The 21,508-nt window shown below is 40.7% G+C and overlaps 1 protein-coding gene across 1 annotated transcript; it reads left to right on the forward strand.

Moving 5' to 3' along the window:
• The first annotated feature begins 15,184 nt into the window (after positions 1 to 15,184).
• LOC130413434 (uncharacterized) lies at positions 15,185 to 20,155 on the forward strand. The gene is made up of 13 exons (XM_056738658.1): positions 15,185 to 15,342; positions 15,744 to 15,937; positions 16,032 to 16,172; positions 16,618 to 16,756; positions 16,869 to 17,061; positions 17,143 to 17,284; positions 17,402 to 17,548; positions 17,638 to 17,693; positions 18,493 to 18,671; positions 18,765 to 19,162; positions 19,247 to 19,343; positions 19,431 to 19,620; positions 19,704 to 20,155. The coding sequence occupies exons 1-13, from the start codon at positions 15,223 to 15,225 to the stop codon at positions 19,847 to 19,849; spliced, it is 2,142 nt and encodes a 713-aa protein (XP_056594636.1). The 5' UTR covers positions 15,185 to 15,222; the 3' UTR covers positions 19,850 to 20,155.
• Positions 20,156 to 21,508: the final 1,353 nt, after the last annotated feature.

Genomic DNA, 21,508 nt, shown 5'->3' on the forward strand with positions numbered 1-21,508 from the left:
CCCAAACCCCGGTACGCTAACCTGGTGCATCCCCGATGGGCGGCGGTCGTCCGTCCCATAACGGCCAGACTCGGAAAAGGGATGAGGACGAAATTTCTGTCTATGCATCGGACAGCTACCTTTTCGCATCAGATGCAGAAGACTCCTCTGCTCTCCCGTCTTCGGCCGGTCGAGGAGTCCGAAGCTGAGATGTCAGCCATGCTAAACCGAGCGGCCGGAGCATTGGGCTGTGCTGCGGTACGGTGCCTTCACCCATGTGCTCGCGGCTGGATTCTTGGTTTTCTTTGGTCGGGGCGTGACCGAAGGCCGCGTTCCGCCCCGGTGCCTTTTTTCCCGGAGGTGCATGAGGAGTTATCGAAGTCCTGGAACGCGCCCTTCTCGATGCGTTCTAAATTTAGGAGCTCTGTAGCTGTCACTTCCCTGAAGGGGGGGCAGCTAGAGGACACGTCGACATCTCCCAGGTGGAGCTTGCTGTCGTGGGACACTTGTGCCGGCAGACAGCGGCCACCTGGAGGGGCCGGCCTAGACTCCCGTCCAATGTTTGTAAGCTCTCCTCGACACTCGTGTCCAAGGCTTTCAATTCCGCTGGACAGGCTGCTAGAGCCCTTCGCACTATGGCGATTCTCCAGGTCTATCAGGTCAAAGCCCTGAAGGAGCTGGGGGATGGGAAGCCTGACCCAACTCGCATGAGCGAGCTCCGCACTGCCACGGATTATGGCACGTGCCTTGGGTCGGTCGATGTCCACCATGGTGGCCCAGGATAGACATTTGTGGCTCCACCTTGCGCAGATGAGTGACGTCCAGAAGGTCCGCCTTCTGGATGCACCCCTTTCGCAAGCTGGGCTGTTTCGTGATACCGTGGAGACGTGTCACGACAGTTCTCCGCGGTACAGAAGCAGACTGAGGCAATAAAGCAGATATTGCCTCGCCGCGACGTGGCCACCCATAGGTCGACACAATCTCGTGCACAGCCTGCTTCCCAGCAGCCCCGTCCGCCTGCGATGACCCCTCCGGTACCAGGATCCGCACGGCAGGATGTGGTTTCCGTAACACACTCTCCAAGGAGAGCAGTGTTTTTCCCGGCTCCGGACGGCGCCTCACTTACAAGGCGAACACCCTGTCCTTGATGACTGTCAGTACAGGCTTCGAAGTATGTCCACTACTATTCAGTGGAAGGTTACATCTCGCTGCACCGCTCACTTGGACTCGCCAGACTAGTCAGTGTCGCTCAGCTCGAGGTCGTAATGCGGCTCAGCGCCGTGGCGTGTTAAGATAGATCTTAGACAGATCTAGACATCTCGGTTACGTCTGTAACCTTCGTTCCCTGATGGAGGGAACAAGAGATTGTCTTCATGCCACAAAGCTTTGCCGATCCGCTGCAAGGAGCACCTCACAGGTTCCTCAGCACAAAGGGTGATGAATGACCGCCGGCATCTTCCTTTTATACCCGTGTGTACGAGGCAGAGACTGGCGTGGGGGGGCCATTCGTCAATCCCCATTGCCGTTTTAGTTTTATCTCGGAGATAATAGGTTCTCAGAATCAAACCCCAGTCTGTCTCTCAACACAACGTCTCGTTCCCTCCATCAGGGAACGAAGGTTACAGACGTAACCGAGACGTTTTCACAAGGAGTTTTTTTTTCAACTCCACAAAAACTAATATCACCTTCACTTACAGACACCACTGTCACTTTATTTCTGTTGCACTTCTACAAAAGTTCTAATTGAGAATTAACACAAGTTAACATGTTGATGATTTTGTTGAGTCACCATTATGGTGATGAGTGTTTGCTTTAGTTGGGATCTTGGCCCTTTGCTTTTTATGTTAAGTTTTGCCCTGGTTTAATATCTATTTGTTGAAACAGACACCAAAATGGGTGGGGAAAAAAGCTTGGCAAAGTTACTGCAATGGCTTCTCTAGTTGGGGGTGTTTTTACATGTTCAAGAGTTTAGTTAGTGATATAAAGTGATTTGTTGTCCTCATTCATGATATAGTATGATATTAAATAATATACTGAAGGTCTTTAACAGCATGTCCGTCACATGACGGATGTTCTAACAGACATCAAGAATAAAACACTTTGTCGCAAACACTGATCACAATAACGGTGACTTTAAACAAGAAAAAAACATCAAGTCGTGGATGTTATGCTCCAGTCCCTGTGAAGCAGAAGTGATGATCGTCTTCAGTATTCTGACGTATTTCCAAGATAAATAGTGGGTATGGCTCATGTTTTCTACTGTGAATTGATTGGATGAATAAAAACAGGATGTTCCCGTAATTTTACGGTAGTTTGCTGCCAACCACAGCTGCCGGTATTTTTCTTGTATTTTCTCTTTTCTTTTCTGATATTAAATGTTTTGTGGGTCACCATTATGCTGAAGAGTGGAGTCTGTGTTTAAGTCAAGGTCAGACAATGAGATGCTGATGTCATGCTGCATGTTGCTTTGTTTAAAAGTGACTTTGATGTTTTAATAATGAATTGCAAAGAAATAAATTAACTAAATGTAATGTTTTCAATTTTATTCAATTGGACCAATTTTTCATTTTATATAAAGAAATGCTGTTAATATAAAAGACTCAAATGTATTGTTCATACACAGTTTGAAGTTAGTGCCCTGAAGTTTTAAACTGCAAAGCTGTTTACGTTCTTTTCCTGTATTTTTAACGTAATTTTACTGGCAACCACAGCTGTCGGTATTTTACCGTAAAAAATTACGGAATTTTTTTTACAGTGTAGAGAGCCAGATTTAAAACGCAGAGGTTGCAAGTTCAATGCACAGGCTGGCAGGTTTCCAAGGGTTTATTAGGTGACCCCCAATGGGATCACCATGGCATACTGTCCACGTTTAAATTCTTATTTTAATTTTATATCCATTTACATAAAAAAATACATAAGAATTTGACATAAGATTTTCATAGTGACTGCATTACTTAAAACTGTCTTTCTGATCCTCAGCCTGCTCCTACAGTTTAGTATTGAATGGCCATTCTCCAAATTACTATAAGCCTATCAGGATAGGCCGTTTCCACCTCTTTTAACATTTATTTTAGCAAACAAAGTAAAAAGAAACTAAATGTATGTGTATTTGAAAGGGATATATAAAAGCTACATGATTATTATGTTTGACTGGGCCTAACATTTTAAACCTCGACCTCTGTCCCAGCAGACCTTTATCCTATGCTGTAATACATTATCATTCATAGTGTAGTGTACTGAAAAGCATTACACATTTGTTTTCCAAAATTATGACCAATGTAGTAGTTTCTAGAATTAAAAGAGTCTCCATTGATATGACTTCATCAGCAACTGTTGCAAATAAAGAAAACCAAAGAAAGGTAGATTTTTTAGGGAACATACAGAGAAGGAACATAATTTTGAATGCTGGCTTCAAAATAAGTAATGTGATTAAATACATATACATAAAACTATCATGGTAAAATACCATGAACACATTAATATAATAGTTACAAACATCTCAGCAAATGTACACTTTATGAACAAAGACAGCCATGATGAGTAAATATTTTAAATATTATAGTATAAAACACTGCATATAGTTATATACTTAATTAAACAATTAATTTATAGCGTTTATAGTTTAATAAATTTAAATAATTTAATTTTATGATTTTTATTCCACACCTTATACACTTGATGCAGATTTAAGTCTTCTGTGAAAAGAACCTCTGATTTGTAACGTTGTTTACAGTCCCGGCCGTTTCCATGGTGACTCGTGAAATCTGTGATCCATTGACAATGTCTTTATGTTGTTTCTGTGAGCGTGCATTGACTCTGGGTATCTTTCAGGAGGTCGATTAAACAAACTCTTCTCAGGTGTTTTGGAACCGACATACCCAGAGTAAGCAAGGTTTGGGTCAATCAATTGTGAGTTCAGGGTTTCGCTGACGGAAAGTAAACCCTGCTTTCTGGAATACACCCCAGGACCGCTTAGATAAAAGCTCATGATGCCAGACAGAATGTCACATGATCACTAATGTCACCAGTAATGACCTCTTTTTTTCTGCATGGGGTAAGATTAAAAAGATCAAATTATTAGCCTCAATTATCACTAATAGTGCAGTGCCCTTTCCATATTTTATGAATAAAACCAGAGATTACAGACATATGTCGATGCCATGTCCAACAATCAAAGACCACCTTGGACCCTTCAAATATGGTTGACAATGTTTGTATATTAGTGGAACTTGGGACAGATGATGATGGGCATTTATGTATATACATCTATGTTTAAGATGCAGGGCGAGTCAGCGTTTAGCCATTACGCCACCCGTAGCTGGAATCTGCTTCCAGAAGATATCAGACATTCACCAACAGCAGCTACTTTTAAATCCAGATTAAAAACACACTTGTTTAGCTGTGCATTCACAACCTGAGCACTGTGCTGGTTAACATCAACTGCACTTTTAACGCCATTTCTAATTTATTTTTATTTTGCTCTTATTCTTTTAACATTTTTTTAATCAATTTTATTGCTGTTTTACTATTTCTTAAAAATTTAAAGTTCTTGTGATCTTAAATCATTTGCACTTTAAAGATACATTTTACCTCTTTCTGTAAATTATTTTATGTAAAGCACTTTGAATTGCACAGTGTATGAAATGTGCTACATAAATAAACTTGCCTTGCCATGCCTTGCCTAAGATTTCAAAATTCATGATTCATGATGGTTCATATTTTTTGTTTAATTCCCATTAAGGGCTGATTTAGATTGGATTTAAAAATTACACAAACAGTAGTCATAAATATCTTCTGCACATTGGTCAAACCATTCTAAACACTCAATGTTCTATAGCAAATGTTATGATATGTAAACTTAGAAATATGATATAATTACAACACAGCTGTTACATTGTAAATACATCTGAGGAACATATATATTTTTTAAATCCATATTTTGACACAGCAGAGGCTATGCTTTTATGACTATACATGATAACGGAACGTTTCATCATTAATAATCTTTTTTCAGTGGTGGGAGTTGCTGCTGGGCAAATAATGTTAATGATATCCATGAATTGACACTTCACACTCTTGTTGATGTGTGACGACGTTCAGACACTCGCACTCCAAACACATCTCCAGTTTCAGCAGCAATCCCAAACATGAGCTGTGCTTGAAATTAAACATTATCTGATACTCACAAATACATCTACATTACTTTAACACACCAAATTAATCATTGATAGATAATACAGTGACTTTAAATCATTTTATCTTTCATAGTAATGCAATCAGGTTTCCACAGAAATGCTTTGAAACTCTTCAAGTGTCCATCTTGTAATCAACATCCAAACATATATGTTGATGAGGTAATGGTTACTAAAACATGTGAAAACATCTAATACAGACTGTGGAGAGGAAACACATATGGCAATACCACAATGGCAATATCACCTACCTGTCCTCCTCTGCATTTCAACTCATTCTGGAAAAGGGATTTCCACACTCAAAAGTGCTTTTAACTGGACTACAAGCAATGATGCAACTCCTCTCAGTCAAGTGCCACTGCAGTTTGCTGTTGAAAGTGAGTGACAATCATTTAAAGAAACAGTTCACACACAAACTATTATTTCTTTCAATATTAACTCCTTAAGTCAATATTATTTCACTGCTATTTTTACTGCTATATAAGAAAAGAGATAAAAGAGAAAACATGGATAATAAACGTTACTCAATATTTTTGAATTACATGGAGATGTGCAGCACGCAGATGTGGGAAAGATTCATGTCATCAACCTCCGTGCCCAAAGCTCACAAAATCCCCACAAAACTTCAAATAAAACACAATGATTCTCTACAATTAATTTTAACAAAAGTCAGGCCATTCTGAATAACCATAGTCTACAGCAGATGTTTAAAGTCAATATAGTTTACTCTATTACCATTTTACACAAACATATGACTTTTGTACAAACTCAGTTTAGATTTATCAGATTGGTCTGTATCTGATTTGTCGGTAGCAAGAGGTTAAGTATGTGTCGACAGCATATGATAAATATGTCTAATCAAGTTACCAGATCACAGTGTTAAGAGACATGCCCACTTGATCACTTTTGTTCCAGAACAAGTTTGACATGTAATGACTATGTGATGTACCCGACCAGTAAATCTTGTTTTATCTTACTGTTAATCTTGTTTAAGTTAGTGTTGCTCATGTTATGAGTAGAAACATTACAATACAATAAACTATTATTCTGTTGACGGGTGTATATTAGCTGTTCTGTAATTCTGTGCGCTGATGAATAAAGGAGATTGTTTCATGTCATTTTCATGAGTTTATCCTTTTTGATTCTTTATTCTGCAGCTTCAGGAAATGAAGATTCTCTCCACATCAGTGTAAGCGCCAGTGTCTTTGCTGGACTCTTCATCCTCTGTCTTATGACGCTGGTGGGACTGTTGGTGTATTATGCAAAAAAAGCAAGAGCACAAGACAGCATGTATCTGTTATCCAGCTTCTGAGATACATCAGTGTTGGTTAATGTGCTCACATATATCATATGTGTCACATATCTCTCTCTCTTTCTGTTATCTACAGTATGTCTACATGTATCTACACACAGTTGTTGGGTTTCATGTTTTAGGGACTTTCCATAGACAATGATTTTTATACCCTACAAGCAATTAATAAAGAAATAATTAATAATAAAAAATGTAAATAAATGACAGGATCTGACTGATATTTTTGGTAATTGATGATTGGCTGAATTTGTGACACTTGATTAGAACTTTTTTAAATAAAATTGTTTATAAAGTAGTTAAGTGTCAATCCACAGGTTATTCACCTAATATGCATGTAATAATCTCCATAAAAGGGAAGGAAGGAGGCGGGAACCGGCAAACATTTAAACGTTTAATACAAATAATAACAGCCGGCGACCCCTCACAGCCGACTGCCGGCGAACAAAACATAAATACATATACAAACACTTCGGGCCCGGACCTCTCTCTTCGACGGTCCGGTCACTCGCTCTCTTATATGCTCCCAATCTCCTACGTGATTCGAGCCCGGTGTGCGCACAGCTGGCGCTCATTCCCAATTACTCACCGGTCTCGAACCACGGTCTCGCCCCGCCTACTCTACTACAATGCAGTTTTGCATTTATGCAATAACTCTAAGCTAAACATTTGCTCTCTTTAATAGATATGTTGTTTAATTTATCTTTAAGAAAAATAAGACAGCTTTGTAGTGTGCACAAATGAAAAAGATTCAGATTAATTTGTGGGGCTTTTAAATCTAAAAGTAACCTCAAGGCTCAAGGAAATATTTTTATTGTTGGTGACTCATCTCAACGATTAAGTGTGTAGTGAAGTGCGACAGTGATCATTTGCCACAGTTAGTGGGCAGAGTTTTCTTGCTGACACTCTTGGGAACTTGAAGTTAGTAATATACTGACATTATATAAGAATTTACTTAATGTTAAAAGTTAGAAGAAGTAAAAAATCATTTGACTTCAATAAGACATGAGATTGATCTGTGAATAATGAAAGAATTGACATATTTTTCCATTGTGCTATTATGCACTTAGAACTTGAATTCACCATTTTCTATACAGAACTGGATTTATTAGAGACCACATATGCAAATCTGAACAAAACAATTGCTTCAAACACAATGACACAATCACATGATGTGAGGCATAAGATCAAATTTGCTGAAAGAATGAAGTATAGGTGGTTTTTAATGATTTCCAGGTACTTGAGTAGTATGAGCCAAAAAAACATTTTTTCTGTAACTGCGAAATAACCAATGGCATGTTTGAATAACTAGAAAAGTTACATTAGGGTTCTTTCCTTTAAAAAGTTACCAGGTCAGTCATTCACCTGCTTAGTTCATGACATTTTATCTTTAACAATACACTACATTTAGTTTTTTTACAAAGCTTTACAAATTTAGCAATCATACTACTGTGTCCACTTTTATTTATATTTTTTACAATTTATAATCGTTACAAATGGCTTAGCAGAGTAATATGTTTACATTAATAGATCAAATAAAATCCAAGCCAAAATATAAAATAAATATAAAAAACTGAAGATACTTCTATTTAAAACCTTTGATTTCTAATGATCTTTGTTATTTTTTTATTTTTGTATGATAAGATAAATCCCCAAAGTAATAATGGATGATCAAACAAACAAAAAGCAGATGATTGAAAAGCAAGAAACAGTCTGTTTTCTGCAAAGGTTTTCATTACTAATCCAGAGATGAAACAAAAGTTTTATTAATAACAAGTTGTGTCAGATGTCACGGCTCTCCTGTTTTTGCCAAGTGGTTGATATGCCTGGGACAACATTTAAATCAACCAATCAGATTTCAGAAATAAGTTTACAGTTCATTTAAAATATAATCTTCCAACCAGGATTAGGTGCTTCTAGACGATTGTTTTTCACTTATCATTTCCCTCTAATTTTAGGGGTAAGTTATGGTTAGGGTTGGGGTTTAGTGCGGGTTTAAGTTTTATTTATAAAAATGTTGTCCTTAGGTCAACAAAATATATTGACCTGAGGACATGAACCACTTGACAAAATCAGGTCGAGCCAGATGTCACAGCATGAAGGTCATTAACATATGTCATGATCCTGCCTCATCTTGTCTTACTTTTCTAGTGTCATGACAGCCCCATGTGTTTTTTGTGGAACAAATGGTCATTGTTTGTTTATGATGGCCATGTGTTCTCCTGTCTCATCCCCCACATTTAGCTTCCTGCCAGTGTTACCTTTCTGTCTGTCTCTCGACGTTGTGTCAAACCGACAGATTGGGTTTGTCATGAGAACCTATCAACTAGACTTAGAAAAGGCCAATTAATTTTTTTCTCTGAAAAAAGCTAATTTCTCCAGCGTGGCATGTCGTGCTGTTCTCGGGGGTGCAACAGACTCATGGAGGAGAGGGATCGACATGATGTCTGCCTCAAGTGTTTGGGTTTCCACCACGCGGATCGTTCACACCTCATCTCATTCGTCTGATCATTCCCCAAGAGAACATATTCAGAAACGGTGCGTGATGATGAGATGTTCCTTGCAGCATCGGAGGGTGACTTACTGCTATCCGACTCCGACGATTCCTCGGAGATCCCTCCCTCGGGGGGTCGATCCCAGCAAGAAGCGGATGTCGAAATGTCAGCCATGCTTTCCCGGGGCGCAGTGAGCATTGGGTTGCTCATCTTTTTAATCTTGCATACACTACACCTCCATAATATTAATCCTCAGAGGATTTAGGCTGCATTATCTAGATCAACCGGAACCAGGAACACATCCAACAACAAATGATGTACTTGTTGCATCAAAGAGTGCAGAACAGTACTCTACTCTCAGCCAGTCTTGTCTCTTTGTTCCAAGGTTACCGCAGGATGCAGTTCATGCCCAGACCTGATGGCAGAGCTGAGAATGGGAAGCGGTGACCTGACAAGAGCTAAGAGGATAGAGCTGGATAAAGGACGCGACAACTTTGTTTTTCCTACAGCATTTCAAATGCTATTAGATTGTTAATGATAATCTTAAATCCTTAATTTTTATATTTTTATTAAGCCTTGTTGTGCAAGCACTGTTGAGCTTGTGCAGAGGCAGCAGCTTTTGCCAGAGGGGAACTGGAATCCTCTGGTTGGGCCTGGGTTCCCCTGAGGTTTTTTTTCTCGATGGGAGTTTTGGGTTCCTCACCACCGTTTGCATATTGTTTTATGCCTGGCCGGGGGGGCTGCTTTAGAATTCATACTTGTATTCAATGTGACTCATGTACAGCTGCTTTGTAACAATGAAAATTGTAAAAAGCGCTATATAAATAAAGTTGAGTTGAGGTTGCAGTGCACCGTACTGCCTCTCCCCCAACGCTCATGGCTGGATACCCACTTCCGCCCCCAGTGCCCCTTTTTCAAACTAGTTCCATCACCCTTTCTTCCCTCGATGGTGGGGATAGAGGATACGTCGATGTCCCCCAGGTGGAGTGTGCCTACGGGTGACCAAGGTGACTGCGCGAGCCCTGGGTCGAACGATGTCCACACTTGGGACACCTCAGGCTGAACCTTGCACAGATGAGTGACGCTGAGGAAGTCCACTGGGGGCCTCCCCAAGGCAAGGGATTTGCACTGCCAGCCATCGAACCAACCCCAGGAGGTCCATAAAGCAAATCGTTCCCCTAGCCCCCCTGCTTCGGTCCCTGGGAGCCTGACAAGAGCTTCCCAAACTGTCATGGTGGCTACAGGATAGGATCCGTCTCGGCTATGCGATCCAACTCACCAGACGCTTGCCCAAGTTTCGGGGCATCCTCTTAACCTCAGTCAGAGGCAAGGATGCTCCCGTGCTTCGTGTAGAGGTCGCCACCCTTCTAGTGAAGGATGTGATCGTGTTCATCTCTCTAGCCGAGATGTTCATCGGGTCTTACAGCCTGTACTTCATCGTCCCCGAAAAAAGGTTGAGCCCCATTAAAGATCTGCATACCCTGAACAGGCACCTATGCAAGCTGCCGTTCAGGATGCTCACGCAGAAGCGCATCCTGTTGCTATCAGATGTCAGGATTGGTACATGGCAATTGACCTGAAGGTTACGTACTTTAATTTCTCGATTCTCCCTCGTCATCGCCCGATCCTACGGTTCGCTTTCGAGGGGCGAGCATATCAGTACAGAGTCCTCCCTCTCACTCTGTCCCTGTCCCCGCAAAGGCCGTGTAAGCTACCCTGGCTTCCCCCAGGGGGAAAGGCGTGCAGGTACTAAACTATCTCTATGACTGGCTATTCTTGTCAACACTCGCAAGATCTAATGTGTACACACAGGGACCTGGTGCTCCGACACCCAGATTTCTTGGGACTACAGGTCAACAGGGAAAAGAGCAAGCTCTCCCCTGTGCTGAGCCTCTTTTTTCTGGGTATGGAACTTGACTCTGTCTCCATGACTACCTAGCACACAAAGTCAGTGTTGAAACACTTGAACCTTTTCAAGCAGCCAGAGGTCACCCTGAAACAATTGAAGAGGCTCCTGGGACACATGGCAACCTCAGCGGGGGTGATACCCCTCAGGTTGATGCACATGAGACCCCTCCAACACTGGCTACATAGTCAAGTTAACTGGAGAGCATGGCACATCGGCAGCAGGCGCAACGCGCCTCTCTGCCAACGCACCGGTCCTATGCAAGGTCAGGGAAGAGGAGTATCAAGTTCTACAAGTTGCGCCGTACTGGCCCAACCAGACTTGGTTCTCGGAGCTAATGCTCTTGATGACAACTCCCCCCTGGCCGATTCCTATGATGAAGGACCTGCTTTCCCAGGGGAAGGTCACGTTATGGCATCCCAGACCAGACCTCTAGAACCTCTATATCTGGCTCCTGTATGGAACATGAGATCCTGAGTGGCCTACCCTTGGCGGTGGTTGAGCCTACCACTCTGGCTAGGGTCCCTGCCACTAGGCGTCTATATGCCTAAAAGTGGCGCTTCTTCTCGTCTTGGTGCTCTTCTCGAAGAGAAGACCCATGGAAGTGCTCGATTGGGAACGTGCTGTCCTTTTTACAACAGAGACTTGAGAGTAATCTCTCCCATTCCACACTGAAAGTGTATGTAGCCGCCATTGCCGCTCATCACGACCTAGTTGCTGGTAAGTCTCTTGGCTAGCGAGAAGAGTGAATCCACCTCGTACACGCTCCGTACTCTCTTGGGACCTCCAGAGGCCGCCCTTTGAGCCCCTCCGAGATGCCACTCTTTCTCACCTCAAGATGAAAACGGCTCCCTCAAGAGGGTAGAGGATCTACAAGCATTCTCTGTGTCCACAGATTGCCTAGAACTCGGGACTGGTGATTCTTACGTTATCCTGAGACCAAAGCCCGGCTAAATGCCCAAAGTTCCCACCACTCCCCCTTGAGACCAAGTGGTGAACTTGCAGGCACTCTCCACCAGGGAGGAAGACCCAACCCCATCCGTGCTGTGTCCAGTATGCGCATTGCGCCTCTACTTGGATCACACACACAAAGCTTCAGGAGCTCTCAGCAGCTTTTTGTCTGGATAATGGATGCCGTCACTAGGGTGTACGGGTCCCAAAATCACCCGGAACTGGCTAATGGCACCTCAGATCCTCCTGTCCACCCTCAAGGCTATGGGTGTCTCCGGAATGGTGCTACAATGGTTCAGATCTTACCTCTCAGGTAGGTCATTTAGAGTATCCTGGAGAGGTGAGGTGTCTGAGTCCCAACATCTCGACACAGGTGTGGCTCGGGGCTCAGTGCTTGGTCCGTTGCTATTCTCTGTATACATGACATCCTTAGGCTCTGTCATTCGGAAACATGGTATTTCCTTTCACTGTTGTGCAGATGATACCCAACTCTACCTGTCCTTTTGGCCTGACGATCCGACTGTTTCTGCATGCATCTCAGCTTGCCTAGCCGACATCTTGCTCTGGATGAATGGCCATCACCTGCAGCTGAACCTTACAAAAAGAGAATTGCTTGTAATCCGGGCCGACACAAAGACTCATCACAACCTCTCCATTCAACTCTGGTCATCAACCATCACATCTTCCAGAAAGGGAAGAAACCTGGGAGTGGTGATCAATGATCAGCTTAAGTTGCCATTACCGCCCGGTCATGTAGATTCATCCTCTACAATATTAGGAAGATTAGACCCTTCCTATCAGAGCATGCTACGCAAGTCCTAGTACAGGCTCTTGCCCTGTCCAGACTGGACTACTGCAATGCGCTACTGGGTGGACTTCCAGCTTGCACAACCAAACCTCTACAGATGATCCAGAATGCCTCGGCAAGAGTTATCTTTAATGAACACGTCACTCCTCTATTCATTAAGCTACATTGGCTCCCTATAGTCGCTCGCATCAAATCCAAACTCTGCTCCTGGCCTACAAGACCACCACTGGTTTGGCACCCCCTTATCTTCACTTACTAATGCAGACTTACGTACCCGCCAGATCCCTACCCTATGCAAACGAACAACGTCTTGTGGTGCCATCCCAAAAAGGTAAAAAATCTCCCTCACGTACCGTCTCCAGATCGGTTCCACCTATGTGGAATGATCTGCCCACTGCTACAAGATCTGCAGATTCTGTAGCCATCTTTAAGAATCGTCTGAAAACACATCTCTTCCGTCAACACCTGACTGATCAGATCTTACTTATAATGAGTCCTTCCGAAGTGGTGGTGAAGGAACCCATGCTGATAACTTTGGCGTCCATTGAGTGGGCGATCACTGGCGGATGGAGAGGAAAAAGGGAAAGCCCTCTCTCACAAGCCCACGCTTCATAAACAAAGTTGCCCTCTGCTCCAGAATCAACAAGAGCCGACACAAGGAAGGAGACAGGGTAGAAGGGTGCAGGTTCCTAGACTAGGGGAGATTGAAGTGCTGCTTGCCAGGACTCCCCTGGTTACTGATGAGCAGGGCTTTTAGCGGACAAGCTTGGTGGCCTTGCCCCCACAATAATGACAAACTCCATCATTTATACTTAGCTGCTTGGGTTCAGCCTCATCTGCGGGGACCTGAGGTTTTCGAAGCGAAGACCAAGGATCCATTTGGAAGCTTGATGAAGACTTGCCGCGCTGCCAGACCTCTCTTCTACCATCCAGCCGAATGGCCAAATCAACTAGATCAACTGGGAAATCTCAACGTAAATCTCATCCTTAATATCACCAATAAGACCCTCTAGGAACCACGCCATTAGAGCCTCGGAATTCCAGGAGCAGGTGGCGGCCAGATCTTGAGATGTCGCATCGAATAGATGTGTGTGTTTCAGCCGGGACAAAATATTGTGCACTAGGGTGGACAACGTCTCCACCGTCAATTTTGATGGCGGCCCAATAACTACCCCTGCCGCTCCATGGATGTGCGCAGGATGGAAGCTTCTGCTGAGTCCATGCTGGCCAGTATGTTCTGTCACAAAAGCAAATGAATTACATTAGTTTATTTGAACACAAAAAGGCAAACAGAAGTATACTGCCGTCGGGCCGAGCAAAAGGCAGGAAAAGGCAAGAATCAGAGTCGAGCAGGCGTAGGTCGGTTGAGGCATCAACAGTGTCCGTGGAAGTGAAGATAGCTTGTGGTCAGGCATCCGGAAAAACAGCGGCGAGACAGCAACCCTACGGAAAGCACCCCCCAGTATGATACTGGGGAAAAGGTTATTAAATAATAACTAGGCTAGACAAGACAAGACAAGAACTCTGAGTGGTAAACGCTAAGAAAGCAAACACGCTGGCCACGGAAAGCTGCAGGAAAATATGAAGTGAAGGGAAATATTGAGAAACAAGTGAGCGAGGGTGAGAGAGCGTTTGTGAGAACAGCTGTTCTCTCGTTTCAAAACGGGATTGAGTTACCCCGCTTTCTCGGGTTTGACATACCTCGCATTCTGAAATTGAAATCCAAGAGTTACCCTCTTTTCAGGGTTAATTTAATCACAGTTTTCACTAAACCTTCTTTCTGAAACGAGCCCCTGGTCTTGTCATGCAAACGGAAATAAATAGTGAAGTACTGACAGCATCTTATGCAACAGGATTCATAAAACTATATTTGTTACACATGCACAAATTAATTAAAATTAATTAAAGACAGTTCGTACTTATTAGAAAATTATGTATAAACTACTTGTAAAGTTTGTTATATATTGAGTTTAATGCCTTCTATTTGTTTAATAATGCCTTTGGATTAATATAACATTTTAAGAAAAAGATAAAGCACAAAGTCATCATGTTATTAAAAAGAAGAAAATGGGACACCGAATTGCATAATATGCTGGAAAAATCTAATTCCTACAACATTTGACAAACCAAAAATTGCAAACTTTGATTTGGGTATTTCTTTGGAGTCTTTACAAACAAGCATTCAAAGTTGATTTAAGAAACCGCTTCTATAAGCTACACATTTAACAACTATCTTGCTCTGATTCTTTCATAGCCTACATCCTTCTGATGGTTTGATGGTGAAGTTGCACCAGAAAAAATAATCCGACACCCTCTTGCCTAATTGTTTAAAGGAACTTTTCGAAAAAATGAAGATGTTAATCAGAACCGTCAATCAGAATGTGCCAGTTGAAAAGTAACACTGGGTCAACAACATTGTCATGCCAATCATTCTTTATAAGTAGGAGGTACAATGTAAAGCCTTTCGCTTACTGGAATATGTATAATGACAGAGTGCAGAGTGATAACTTCCTTAATCAGGTCCTTTAAAAAGGGACCGAGAATTAGAGAGTCGGAGAAGATTGATAGAGGTTCAGAGCATCATGGCACTCCACATTCATCTCTTGGCCCTGCTGCTTCTGGCCGCAACAGCCACTGCTTCACACTTCTATGGAGGATCAATGACCTTCAACCAGAGACAGACCAGTGATGGTAGCTATAAGGTGAGAAATTTTACTTTAATTATCAAGTAAAACATTTGCTAAAGTCACAAATAAACATATTTAATTGCCATATGATTGTGCAATGTTATGAAAGCAAACAATTTTGTTTACTTATTTATTTATTTCCAAATACTTAAAAAAACTTTGTTCTTAAAACATTTTTGTAGCTGTCAATCAAAAGTTTTTGTATTATGGTGCATATTCACCTATTGCATTTATATGAGACTTCTATTGAATAAAAAAAAATATATATACATATTTTGGGCTAGTGTATGGTCATTTCAGTAATTCTTTACAACCTTTTTTATAAAAAAATTGGTACTTTATCATCACTTGTTATCCAATGTCAAATCTGGGCCCTGAAGTAAAATCATTTGAGTGAAAATGTTATATTATTACAGGTGGATATTCGTTTTAAGGAGGCCTATCACGTCTGTGATATAGGTGATGAATGGTACTGTACGCTTGGAAACTGCGGCACCAGAACCAGATTTGTGAGTGGTCGTATAGATTCAAGTCACAATGGTGGATCCTGGTGTCAATCTGAGGCCGTCATGACAAGAACCCTCACCAGCAACTTGCCGTTTCAGCTACGGTAAGCTTACACATTCTGATCAACAAGACTTCAGCACAAGAAATGAATCATAAAAAAGAAAAAATATACAATAAACTTCTGCGTGTATCAACAGAAAAGCTAGCTGCTGTTGGATTTCAAACGTAATCACAACAGGTGGAAACTGGAGACTTACAACGACCATCGACCTCGGAGTCAGATCTGACACCTCTCAGCCCAACAGATCTCCAGTCGCAACCACACTACCCATCGTTAGGTAAAAGCACATGAACCACATCTAAAATATGAAGAATTAAAAAGACCTTAAGGGGCTCTGTCCAACAAGGCGTTTACCCCTGCGGCCAACGTGTTTTTCCATTTTTTTAGGACGGAATCACCGCGTTCAAAAAAAAGCCATCAGTTGACATTTTTTCTGTGCTCAGCACTGTTGCTATGCGTTTTTCAAACTATCAGTGCCGGCGTTCGACCGGGGCAGAATTGAGAAATGCTCAAGTTTAGCCAGAACGCTTTTTCAGGCTGTTTTCGATGGAAAACTATGCGGGTCAAACTTTTTTTTTTTAATTCTGGGTTTAATTATTTAATTAATTTTAATTTAACCTAACGGCTGGGTTGACACCCATCATTTTTTTTTATGTTCATGTACCTCCATGAAAATAATGTCAAGCTCATTGCCAGATTGACTGCCTTTGGTCTGTTTCTAGAGTTCCTCAGAACTGCCCCAGGAACTACAACCTCCTTTCCTGTGATCCAGATAAAGATCAGGTTCGATGCAGATATGGACTCCTGAATGCAGATGAATGTGGAATGTGTAACCAACATGCAGGATTCACTCTGGATCAGGTGAGAATGAACAAGTGTATTCTGAAACATATGATCTAAAGTAGAATTAACTCATTCAATTTGCTACTCCGTGTATCCAACTATGAAGCTTACTATTCATTCCCTTATATAGAATACCTGCACTCTGTCCTATAACAACACTTCAACACGTGGTGTTTACGTATTCGAGCTCGTCATGGAAGATTATCCTACAAAGAACATTAGTTTGGGATATTCCAATAATTCCACAGTGCTCAGAGTGCCTTTTTCCAACAGTCCTTCCTTTCAACCACTGAGCAAAATCCCTCTCCAGTTTTCTTTGGAAGGTACAGTATATAACATAATTTGGTCATGTATTCACCACATTCCTCTGCAATGTTGTGTTTATGGTTATATTCTGGTTTCAGTGGAGGCTCCAGCACCGTCTTGTGTTGAGGGCTATTACATGCCTCGGTTCATCCACCCAACACCTGCACACGGGGAACACCTGGCTGCTCGCGTTAACCAAGAGCTGGAAATCAGAATAAAGGCAACTGCCATCTATACAAGGTATGATAAAAAAGTCTGTTCGCTTTAACATGTCACATGTAGTTACTTGAACATAAATGGAGCTTAATTTTTCATCATTTAACCACATTTTAATGATGTTTGTATTTGGTTATCTAGTATCGTTGATGTGGTCATTAGTGGACCTCTGAACAGCACAAAGGAGGTCACCACCTCTGGAGAGTATGTGATCAACTGGACACCAACGCCAGACAACCTTGGCCAACATTTCCCATTTTGCTTCATTGCAGAAGCTGCCCAGAATGCGTACGTTCATACAGACAAATCACTCTGAGAAAAACACAGTATGTCTTTAAAAAGATTTAAGGCTAATTTATATCCAATAAACATTTTAGGTCCAGAACATACCAATCTGAGATGAGATGTGTCATTGTTGTGGTTGGTCGTGCAGGTATTTACAGTTTTCTTAAAAATATCTTTTGAAAATGATCTCTTTGAAATTTGATTTCATTTGATTTTTTTTCAAACATCGTATTCATACATTGTAGTACCATTTACATCCGCTCCAGTGACAGTTAGGAGAGGGGCTTCAGTGTAGCATTTTTCATATATTTTTTTTTATGAAAGATTTGGATAGTACAAATTCACACAGATTAATCCTGTGAGATAAGATTCTGGATACACAAAACATTATTTAGAAGAAGATTCTGCTTAACTGCCAAAAAAAATCCTAAATTCGAAAATATGTATTCCTAAAAAACTTCTTAAGTTTTTCATTATTATCTTAAGATTGATTTACAAAGCATATTTCATTTTATTCTTATGAAAAAAATCAAGCTGTTCTTAAGAATACATTTGAAAGCTTCTCCAGAAGGAATGCTCTTATGAACTTTCTGTCATTTATCATAAAATCTATCTTTTATTTTATCTCTTTTTTTGTGAATCTGGCTCCCGATTGGTAGCTCACTAGCTGGATTTCTAAAGGGGCATGACATGAAAAGCAGAGGGGCGTAGTTTAGGGAACACTCTTAAAACTAAAGGCGCTTGAAAAGTTCTTGTCAGCGATGCCATAAAAGAACAATTTTTTTAACCTTCTTCTTACCTTTTTGCAAATTGAAAAACATTTCTTCACAACAAAGAACCTTTTGTTAAACAGAAATTATTGTTGTTGAACTGACCATACAACCTTTTTTGGCCAACAGTTAATGACTGTTACATCTATATTCTGATATATTTCCATTTTTGTTTAGGTCCAAAAGCTGAGGTTGTATGCACTAAGGATCTAATGTCCGTGACAGTAGAACGAGCCAATATTTCTGGTATCCATAGCAATCACCTGCGGCTCAACGATCCTTCCTGTCCCGTTACTTCCAATGACACCCATGTTTTCGCCAATTTCTCCTTGAACGCCTGTGGGACTCAGATGGAAGTAAGAAGCTATGAAGACTCATTTTGAACAAAAAGAGGTTAAATTTATGTCCATAGAATGTCTGCATCTTTCATCTTTATCATTCCATTCTAGGAGACAGATGAACATCTAATTTTCAAGAATGAAATTGTCACATATGATAATCCAAAAGATATCATAACCAGGAGACACGAGGTGGAAATCGAAGTCATGTGCAAGTTCCACAAGCAGAGCAGTATAACGGCTAAATTTGACGCTCACAGGCCGTCCATCAACATCACAGAGAGGGGCTTCGGTACATTCAGCTATCAGTTTGAGTTTTATGAATCTGGTTTCACCACCAGAAAAAGTCCAAACTCTTACCCACTGGAGTACGAAGTGGCAGAGACCATCTACATGCAGATTTCACCCGTCAATTTGGTGAAAAATACAGAATTGTTCCTGGAGTCCTGTTCAGCAAAACCCTACGATAATCCCAGTTATCCCATCTCTTACCCCATCATTGCAAATGGGTAAGACGAGACATCATTTAACTCAAATCCATCAATTCTTTGCCATATTGCTCTGTCTGAAGATTGTTTTGTAATGTTTTTCAGATGCAAGCTTGATAGCACTGTTAAGTTCCTCTCCAGTCGTCAGTCCAGTGTCAAGTTCAGTATGGAAGCCTTCAAGTTCATTGGACAGTTTGACCAGGTAAAGACAAAACTGCATTGTTTTGTACTTTACGACTGAGTTACTGTGATTTTACTCTTTTCATTTCCCTCTCGTCTTTTCGTTTAGGTATTCATCACCTGTTCAATCATCATTTGTGAAGCCAACAACCCCTACACCCGCTGTGCTCAGGGCTGCACCAATGGCTCAGTACCTCTTCCATCCTCTCACGTGCACAAAAGAGAAGCTCCCATGCAGACTGCAAGTCACTTCATCTCTCAGGGTCCTCTGAGACTCAGGAGGAGTTCATCTCTTACTGGTACATCTCATTTTTACTTTGATAGTTTATGTAAGGAGTGAAATGAACAAGTGTGCCTGATACTGTTTCTTTTTGGCTTTCAGAGTTCGCAAGCCAAAGCCTGAATCTGAATCTGGTGTTCGTCGCCGGATGTCTTCTCGCTGTAGTTGGCATGGTGTGTGGAGTGATGGTCTACAAATCTAGGACTTCAAAGATCAACTATCAGCTTTTGAAATCAGATGAGATTTGATTCGATCAGTTTCATCAGCAACACGTTTAGTGAATTTTTGAACTAGGTGTTTTTTAGGTTAAGGGAAATCTAAGTGGAAAATAATAATAAAAAAACATGATTAAAATAATGATTTTAAACATTTAGATAATGCAATATATGTATGCCAGAGGTGTTGGCAAATAGGTGCATTTTTTTAAATACTTATTGTCATAAAAGTCTTTCGGGGCTTAAAAGTATGTTTTTTCAAATCAACTTGTTTGTTTTCCATGCTGTGTATTTGCAACTTTTCTGAGGTGACAAATAAAGCTTGTAATGTCAAATTTCCCTTTTCAGTGCATTATTGTATTATTATTGCATTGATGTGTGTAATAGTTATAAAAGCTCATGTGAATCAAACGAAATAACCGAATTGACAAAAAAAAAACATAATCATCATCTTTTTTGTTTAACACTTCTACAATTACCTTTAAACTCATATAAATACTTGTCTAAGAGTTAAAAAGCTTGTTAAGTTGAAATCACTCTAAAAAGGAAATGTTTCTACATTGCGTTTACATGACAAGATTATGCTAAAACTTTATGTCTAAATGGTCTTCAGCTATTAGCTAGAGTGACCACACGTGCCATTTTCCAAAGACCTGTCCTGTGCATCATTCTTAGGTCTCATTTGTGCAGTTAAAAAACATTATAAAACTAACATGAATTTCTCTTAAGGGGTCATTTGACTCGGCTAAAACGAATATCATTGTTCGCTTTAGATGTAATACAATGTGTGTATCCGATTTAAGGTTAAAAAACGCTAAGTTTAATTCTTACCTTGAAATAAAATGATGCTTTTTTTAAATAAAACCTGAAACATTAAACCTCGATGACGTATGCTATAGGGGGGACAAATGCGACCCTCGGAGGAGGCTCAAGCACTGTTCTGTTTTTGCACATTTTAAAACCTACGTATTCGTTTAGCGTTCACATTGAAACTGAAGTCATTATGAAACGGAAGTTACGATTGACCTATTTTACCTGTATCCGAGCGAAACAACTTCTGAAAATAGAGTTTGGAATCGTTCTCTCTTAAAAGTATAATAAATGTTTAAATTTGAGTTGAAAGTAAACCAAAAGTTGTGCCGTAATCGATTGATAAATTGATAAATTACATCCGAAAAGCTTATTAAAGCTAATTTAAAGTACATTCTTTCAGTCACGTAGCATTTACGTTTCCTACTGTACCCTGCGTGTGATGTTTTTAAATGTAAAAGTGTCATACAACCACAAGATGGCAATATTACACCATCTAAAAAATCAAAGACTTCGAGCGTTGGATTTTTGTTACCTTTGACATTATACATTTATAAGCTTTATGTTCTTATTTTTTTCAGCTCAAACAATAATCAGATAAAATGATATATGAAATAAAATATATTAAATAAACAATTACAAATTCAAGTTACAAATAAGTGCAATATTTAGTATTCAAATGTAGTTTTACAGCAATGCCATTATCAGTAAATCTACAATTCTACTTTTAATTCAATCACAGAAACAATTTGTGATGAATTTTCACTTTACAGATGTGTTTCTCAATGCCCTCACAATCAAATTTGCCAGAAGTTTAAAATCCATGACCATTTTAACAATGTGTGCATTTAACAGTGCACAACAAAGCAGAGGGCATCTCAA

This window comes from Triplophysa dalaica, chromosome 23 (genome assembly GCF_015846415.1).
Source record: "Triplophysa dalaica isolate WHDGS20190420 chromosome 23, ASM1584641v1, whole genome shotgun sequence".
In the NCBI taxonomy this organism is placed as follows: Eukaryota; Metazoa; Chordata; class Actinopteri; order Cypriniformes; family Nemacheilidae; genus Triplophysa; species Triplophysa dalaica.